Source organism: Tachysurus vachellii, chromosome 7 (genome assembly GCF_030014155.1).
Source record: "Tachysurus vachellii isolate PV-2020 chromosome 7, HZAU_Pvac_v1, whole genome shotgun sequence".
Classification (NCBI taxonomy): Eukaryota; Metazoa; Chordata; class Actinopteri; order Siluriformes; family Bagridae; genus Tachysurus; species Tachysurus vachellii.
In genome coordinates, this window is record NC_083466.1 from 12,206,580 (window position 1) to 12,215,902 (window position 9,323).

At 34.1% G+C, this 9,323-nt stretch overlaps 1 protein-coding gene across 1 annotated transcript; it reads left to right on the forward strand.

Annotated features, from left to right (window-relative positions):
* The first annotated feature begins 1,501 nt into the window (after positions 1 to 1,501).
* Positions 1,502 to 4,141, forward strand: LOC132847950 (homeobox protein HMX3-B-like). Its single transcript, XM_060873454.1, has 2 exons — positions 1,502 to 1,810; positions 2,188 to 4,141. The coding sequence occupies exons 1-2, from the start codon at positions 1,657 to 1,659 to the stop codon at positions 2,676 to 2,678; spliced, it is 645 nt and encodes a 214-aa protein (XP_060729437.1). The 5' UTR covers positions 1,502 to 1,656; the 3' UTR covers positions 2,679 to 4,141.
* Positions 4,142 to 9,323: the final 5,182 nt, after the last annotated feature.

Genomic DNA, 9,323 nt, shown 5'->3' on the forward strand with positions numbered 1-9,323 from the left:
AACTAGCTGGTACATTATAGTTGCACTGTTAGTTATTTAAGGGGCGATTACGAAATGCTGTATTTTAGTTAGACCTACTTATCATCAAATTATGTGTAGAATGAATGGTCTCAAACTTTTATCTTTATTCACCCTCACTAAAAAAAATCTGTGCATCTATTCAGTTCATTTCATTTTTAAAATAAGAAAAATACCTAATATAAATGTATTGAATTAATTGCCATGTCTATTATTTTGCAAAAAAAAAAATAAAAAATAACAGCATTCAGCATTTTAGCAACAGCAAAATATCAAGTTAAATACTGTTCTATTTAAATATTGGTCAATATTAATATTGGATTATAATTGAGCTTCTTTGTTAACCCACGTTTGTGTAAAAAAAAAAAAAAAAAAAAAAGACACTCGGTTGCAGTGCTGGAAATAAACAGTAGGTGGTGTGACTTGACAAGCTAAAATAACCTCATGTCACTCCATCTGGGTTTATATAACCTCAATAACCCTAATGATTGGCTATAGGCTATGATATTTCCCTGATCTGCTCCAGAATGCAATAATGAGCACAACCCTGTAGAACTTTAAGGCTTTATTTTTAAACTACAGTTTAAAAGCGACATAAAGTGTTAATTATGTACCAAACATCAGTAATTCTAATAACGCTGAGGGAAAAAAATCATTCGAAAGAAATGGTATGTATTCAGTAGCATGATACACAAATATACTTTCATAAGCAATGGGCAATTTGTCCTGTTAAGCGAGGGTGTTCAAGTGCTCATTAATAATAATAATAATAATAATAATAATACCTCGTTTTCAAGCATAAGAAATAAATTATAGCACACACACACACACACACACACACACACACACACACACACACACACACACTATATATATATATATATTCTCTCTCTCTCTCTCTCTCTCTCTCTCTCTCTCTCTCTCTCTCTCTCTCTCTCTCTCAGTAACAGCAAAAGACTTTTAACCCAACAGTGTTCTATAAATGATGGGAATTATCAGAGAAAAAGCAAGAATAAGACTCCAAACAAAACTAAACCCCATAATCACTGAGCTAAAGTCTTATGTTAATGTATTGTAATACTTTCCCAGTTGATACATTTGAGTTGATAAAACGTTTGGTCACGCAAACTGTTGTTATGTCTGTTAATTATTATTATTCTTATAACTGGTCAGATATCACAAGACATTTCCACCATATCCATAAGGAGGCAAAACAAATACCTTTCCCCCACTTTATTCCCAGTTTATTCCGACACTCTAATGGTTTTTCGAGGAAAAAATATTTGTTCAAACAAACAAATAAATAAATGAATAATTTATTCAGCGTTTGTTTGTTTTGTTTTGACGTTCAGTAAAACCTGATTAAGCTTCATTTTGACGGTTCTGAGACTCAGAAGTATGAATAATGAATAATGCACTGTAGTCCTGGCAGGACAGACTGCTGTTGTTGTGCGTCACACTTTCCCAGTTTCATCCAATCCGATGCTGCATCAGCTCGAGCTTCCGGTCAGAGCGCGAGTCTGGAGGACGCAGTAAAACTGGAGATGTAATGATGCTGCGCTCCTGCACAGACTCTTATCCTCACACTTCAGTAACGACTGACGACCTTTAACAAGCAGCAACCTGGATTTGGAAAGTATGGGTAAAGAAGACATGGTGTGTCGACCAGCAGCGCTTAAATTCACTATTGATCACATCCTTAACAAAGATATTGATGTAAATCTCCAAAATTCACAACTCATCTCAGAGAGCAGCTATTCATCATGTGAAGATCTGAAATGTCCTGAAACAGGTGACTCAAATACACTCATTTTCATTGTTTGGAATGATTTGTGCTTTCATGTTAATGTAAACTTGTTCTTACACTCTAAGAAAAGCAAAACAAAACACTAAACTAGGCTTAATTTGTCACTGTGGTGGTACTTTTTCTGTGCATGTGGATATTGTACTCGATAATTATGATTTATTGTACCTGTGAAAGTATTTAAGGTACATAGATTTAAAGGTGCACTATATAACTTTCTACCCCAAAAATAAATACTAAAGGTATACGCTTGGCTTTATATTATACTAAAGAGGGTAAACTTGATCGTACAATGAAAGGTAAAGTTTAGTACTTTTTCTCCTCAGAGATGTCCGTGTAATGGCCGCAGTGTGTTTGTTTGACAGAGAACAGAGGTAGCGACGTCTATGACCACTCTCCGAGCATCACGATGGAGGAAGTAAGTGGAAAGTATCCAAAAAAATCCAATACGAACAGCAGAGATGACCTGTCTAAACATCAGCAAATCCACAAGAAGAACAAACCACTGGTGAAGAAGAAAACACGCACCATTTTCTCCAAAAGACAAATTTTCCAGCTGGAGTCGACTTTCGACCTGAAGCGTTACCTGAGTAGTGCTGAACGAGCATGTCTGGCCAACTCCTTACAGCTCACTGAGACACAGGTGAAAATCTGGTTTCAAAACAGAAGGAATAAACTGAAACGTCAGATCTCCACAGACTTAGAGGCGCCGTACAGAGGAAGTGGTAGGAGTAATACTTTTGGAGGATGTTTGTTGCCGACTCCTGTTCCACTTCTGTATACGGAGACCTCTCCACATTACCTGTATCTCTCCCACGCCAGCAAATATTTTCGGCTTTTCGATGGAGATACGTGATTACTCACAACACTTCTTTTCTTTTATTGCATGGAGAATACGCAAATATTTGTAAGCACAATACTGGACTGGAAGTAATTTGTCATAACAAAAAGCAATTGAACAGTACTCACATCATGTCTATTTTACTATGCAAAATGTTAATAAGGGAACATCAAACAATTCCCTAATAGGCTTTATAAGGCATGTGACAGTCATAAAATGATCAAACCACATCATTTAAAAACCAAAATACAGCTTTAGTAAAGGACAATCTGCTATTTTAGTTAGAAGTTAGATTTTATTATTAGAAAAAAACAGTGTTTGCTTTAATCATAATTAAAACATTTACACTGCAATATACAGGCTGCTGATTGTGCAGTTTAACTGTCAGCTAATTTAATAACACAAACAGACTTTGGACTAGTGTAGTATACCAATATTTGGGTTTCATGATTTTGTTAAATATATTGTTCTTCGCTATATTTCTGGCATTTCTAACTACAGTCCTAAACTGGATAATATTTCAATAAAATATCTACACTGTTAACTGTAAGCTAATGATATATATGATATTTTTAAAATCCAAATTGTTATTAAAAATTTGAGCAGTAGGAAAAAGAAATGTTATTTGAAGAGCATCCTCCGAGGCCATAGTTAGCTTCGTAGCTTTGTTCTCTAATTTTCCAGGTCACTTAATTCTTTTGTGGTCAAGCTTTTCTCTGTGTCCATCTTTCAGAGCAAATTAAGTGTCTGGTCAAGCCAAAATGTGCATACAGCCTCCAAGAAATTACTTTGTATTGATTATTTACACCTCATTCTTATGTAACTGCTGGCAAATCTGCTGTGTTCAATAAATGAATAAATATGTAACATTAAAAAGCCCAATTTATGTCAAAGAAAACTGAGCCATGTCAATATCATATTTTGATATTGACAATCTCCCATTGTTTTGTATAAGAAATTCATTGCTAAGATTTATTTAATTCATTACAACTTCAGTGTTTTTTGTTAACCTATCTATCAGGTACCGCCCTATAGGTGTTTGCTGAGTATCCCAAAGGTCTCCATACACAGGGGACTTTGTATACCAGCCCATCTTCATGGTGCCTTCAGCCGATGATTGTGGATGTCCACGTCTCAGTTTCAGTCTCTTTGAATTTGTTTAAACAGAGATTCAACAACAGTGTAGTGAGATGTGCTCGCTATGTTTCCTGTTAAAGTAAATCATACAAAAAACCTTGTATCAGCTTCCTGATCCAGTCATGAGAATGATTTCAATATCACCTATATATAAATTTAAAATAAAAGTTAAAGTTAAAAATGTAAACTTTTACCCCAGTAAATCAGTTTGTGGTATTTGATTGCATTTTCAGTCAAATACATTGCACAATATCAGCGAAAAATCCAATTACATATTTATTGGATGTACCTGTTTTCTGTCAGATGATAACAAGCGTAAATGCAGCATTATGATGATGATTCAGAGCAAAAAAAATGCTTCATTTTTAATAGTTTGTATAACCATGTTGCTCTTCAGAAATTTAGTTAGTGATGTAGTTGTTCTTCAGAAAATATACTTTTTTCCTCTGCAGTACAAGATATAATAAGCAAGGTTTCTTGGTATGTAATTCAACAGCTACGAAAACATGGACATAAACTAATAGCTGAAATACTGATTCCGTAAATAACAAATTGAATATTGTCTATTTAAGATGAGGCAACTTTGACATTTATCTGAATATTACTCCAGTCTGGTGCACTATAGTCCAAGGAAATTAAGGAAAGCAGTGACTTTATAATGTTCTACTACTTCTGCAAAAAAATAAAATGTTTATTTCTACAGTTTCTTCTTGTCTTTTGTGTTGCTTCTATGCTTTTGGCCTTTGTTTTGTCATTTTTGTAAACTTTTAGAATAATGCTGTACCACCAGCAGCACATTCAGCGATAAGCACATTATCTGCACAGACAGCTTTGTCATCTGTATTGAATCACACTGTAACCTATCTAATGGGAAGATATTTACACAAGCAGCGGACTAGCAGAACTGGATTATGTGAATATTGAACATTACTGAACATGGTATAATGGAATATTGGTGCTTTATAATTTTCTGTATAATTTTCTAATGCATTTGATAACACTGTAATGGCTGTGTGTGTGTTTGTGTGTTTGTGTGTGTGTTTGTGTGTGTGTGTTTGTGTGTGTGTGTGTGTGTGTGTGTGTGTTGGGAAAGGGGTTGACTGTCGCCGCCAGACTTTCTGGCTCTGCTTGTGATGGCTCTTGGTGTTGTATGAGCCACCCAATGCCACTCTGCCTCTTTCCTCTCAAACCTCAAGGTTTAAATGACCTTCTAGTTGCTGAGCCATGTACGAGGTGAAGGGAAATCCATTAACGACTTCAACTGATTAAAGACTCCTAATGCCAGGATACCATATGCACACATTCAGGGATATCAATGACTTGTTTGAATTTTAATACAAAATATTGACTTTTCTCCATGGATGCACCTGCATTATTTTGTGTTCACTAGAGTTACAGTTAGATATAATCAAATAGATTTAAGCCTGAAACTTCTCTGTTCTGACTGAAACTGATCCAAGGAACATATTTCTTCTTGGTGTAAAATAACATTTTTTTAAGGATATTTTGGGGTCAAATCTAAAAAAAAATAAAAATAAAATGAATTTTTTTTTTGTAGTGCTAGATATATTTATCCATCCTTCAAAAGGTTAAGTATAAGCATGTTTATTTAAGTATAAGTATTATCTGATAAATTACAATATCATATGATGTTGGGAAACATTTTGCTTGTTTCATTTTGTCCATATGAAGATATAACAAAAGATATGAATGCTAAACCCACTCTAACCCTAACCTTAAAGTTTCTCTAGATGTTACACTTTAAAAAGACTATATACAAACAATACTATAAGGTTTTGATGTACCACTAATGCAGATATAGTACACTCATCATTTTCATTTGCACTGTATCTTTTTACATCCCTATGATATGTCTATTATACCTTATAATGTCGATTATATTGATCATTTATAAAGACGCTTCTATACTGAGATTTTTCACCAAATTTCTTGAATAAAATGAAATTTTTAATGAATGTATTGCATTCATAACTTTAATGTCTAATGCTTTGTTGCAGAAATAAATTACAGGAACTTTTTTTAATTGAATTTTGGCAAATTACATTCATTAAACAAATACACTCTAAAATGTAAATGAGCCTCTTTAAACATTTTTAAACTGATGGCAATATTTTGGCACAAGGACGTGAATGTGCCTAATCCAAGAAATCATTCAGTAAAATATAAATGTTCTAAAAACATATAAATCACGCCACGCAATATAGCAATGAAATATTATTCAATACCACATTCATACTGTCAAATTAAATGAGCAAGCTGTAAACAAATAACTACATTTTACAATACAGATTAAATTTATATGGATAATTCTATAAGGATAGAATAAAACAGAAATTAACAAGCAGTTTATTCATCGTTAAAATCGAGTTCATTGTCTAAAAATTTATTCAAAATCTCAATCCTACACGATGATGGTTTTGGAGTGTCAAGGAAAAAAATGATTATTTCTAAGATAATGCTGTAGAGTTCAAAAGCCTTGCTAGGAGAGCTTGATGAAAGTAATTACAACCTAAACAACATCCATTAAAATCTAAAACCATATAAGCACCGTGGTGGTAAACCTAATCCTCCCATAAGATCTCCCAATGGCTTATTGATTTAGATCAACCTGCAAGCCTGACATGACTTAATGCTTTGAAATTAGGACCTCAGAAGATTTATTCATTAATGAACTCACATGAAGTTTATGTATATAATGTAATCATTTTTATTAAATACACTTTTGCTAAACAGCATACTTGTTGCTGACGTGTCATTTTGATATACAGTTATTTGTCTCTGTTGTAGTTAAAGGCATAATTGCAAAAGTGAAGTATGTTAGATTTTCTATACAAGATTGTAGCCATTAAATAGTTAAACATAAAAGCTCTGAGGTGGTAAAATTACAGAAATACTTCACTATATAAATGTGCAGTTATTCATAAAAAATAAAAATTCTGGTAGAAGGTGAAATATTCACATTCTTCACTCAAAATAAAATAGAAACATTAAAGCTTTTTAAATGCACTTTAAAGCATGAAAATACAAATACAATAAAGAAATCCTTATCTGCCTCAAATCATCATGGAATGTGCTGAGGATACCTGACAACAGCTGACATATGTTAGTTAATATGATAATAAGTTTGATTACACACACTTGCTTTATGATATTAAGCAGCTGTCCGAATACAGACAATACAAAATGCCTTTATAGAGTAACTGTGATTTCTGAGTAAATGCCAAATGTAGATGAAATATATGAAAGTAAAACTAATGCAGATGTACTTATATATAATGTATATTTTACATTATATGTTTTTACTTCTGCATATACGATGTTCACTATATAAATGGGGAACATCGTATATGCAGAAGTAAAAAAAATGTTTCTTTTCTTTCGACACAATGAAAAAGCACATGTATTGCTGTTGGTTTAATAAGTACATAAATAACATTTGGACATGTCAAATGAAAAGCAATGACCTCTTGCCTCCACAGAGCTGTGTGTTGTTCAGGTCTTTATAATATCCTTCTTGATGTCCCATCTGCCTGCACAGCACTTGGACCCCTCATGGAGATGACACTTGACTAACAACATGGGACCAACTCACATTACACTTGTGACAGCAATCTGCTCAATTCATTGAAGATTTTATGTTTTCAGACCATTGTACATGGCCTGGCAAAAATATTTAGAAAATCAATATCATGAGTTAGTGAAAACTGATACTAGACTAATGGATGTAGCTCAGCCATGACATGGATGTGGGGTTAAATTCATGTTTATGTGGCTGGCTGAGGCCAGAGGTCACTGTGTGACAGTCTATCTGCCTTTAATGGATACCTATCGACTGGGTTTGATCAGAACAATCGTGCTATATTGTGTCACTCTGGGAGTGTCAGGCTTTCACTGTGACCTACAGATCAATAGTGTATCAGCAGCACATTAGTGCAGTCTATTAGCTTGTCTCTTTCATTAGAGAGCATGTAATAGCCATTGACTCATATACATATTCAGAGTCAGAGACTTCTCTCCCCTTGTGAATAACAAGTCAGTGAAATCCTTTAGCAAATTTTGCCTTACTTTAGCAAATCCTCTTTGCAATTTATCCAGTTTCCACATGCTTCCAGATGCTATTAACTAAATATGTCCAGATTGTGAAAAAGAAGCAGTTGTTATACTTTAGATGCAACAAACTGTTTCATGACATTACTTAAGATTATGGTTAAAGCTTTAACCGAAATTGTGTGATGTTGTTACAGACTATTTGATTTTTTCTTTGATAATTTTATCTGTTATCCCCAGAACATAATGTTTTTGTAATTAATTTACATTTCATTTAAGCAAACTCACTAAGAATAAAAGTGTGACCCATTGCATATCAGCACATCTCACATATGAGTGTTAATCAAGATGACAGAAACATTGGATTTGAATGAGCAGCTCCTGCTAGCTGCAGCATGCAGTCTGCACAATGAACTGTGATGCGATCTGTCGCACACAATTCATGCCACAATTAACATGACTGCTAACATTAACCTTAGAATGACTGAGTGAATTTTGCAAAGGTCAGAGTTCACGATAACTGTCACCATCAACAAATTCAGATTCACACATTTAGAAAGTAATGTAGCCCAGAATAAAAATAGCTTATTTGTAGTTTTAATGCTGACATAACATATAAAATTACATAATGTTTACAGTACAATCCAAAATGGCACATGGTTTCAAGTAAAGAATAGGAACAAATTATGTTATAAAATGTAATAATTAAAATTAGACAATACATGAATATTACTTGTTGAATATAAAATAAATTAGAATCGATGATTACAAAAAAAAATCCTGAGGATTATGGATTATGGATTATAGACGACTGGGCCATTATGAGCATCTGCAAAAACAGCAGGTCTTATGGAGTGTTTCCAGTAGTGGGGTTAGTTTCTACCAAAATGGTCCAAGAAACTCAGTGAACTGCTGATGAAAAGCTACTGTAGCACAAACTGCTGACTATGACAAAAAACCACCTACCCAAACATTGTTACACACAATTACACCCTGCCATGGCAACGACAAAATCCCGTAAGGTCACTGGCCTCGTTCAGAGACACAAAACTGCAAAAAGTGTTCAGATAAATGTTTGAGTGTTCGACATGGCCTCCAAATTTTCCAGTCAAAAGCCGATCAAACATCTATATGGGACGTGATGGACAAACAAAGCCAGTTCCATGCAGACAACACCTCACAACTTACAGGAATTAAAGCATCTGCTATTTTTCTCTTTGTCTAAATGTAAGATGGACCAAGATTGAGAGAAGTGTTTTAACAGATTGTTATGTCACCATTAGCATGCTGTGATAAAGTCATATTCATGTTGCATTATGCATGACTGGAAGACCCACTTCTCTCTCCTGTCTACTCTATTCACATCACTCTGTATTAATTGGAGCGGCTGAGGACTCTCTATTACTGCTGAGCGCCTGTGCTATGCTACAAACCTGAGAGGCCTGTGGAGAACCA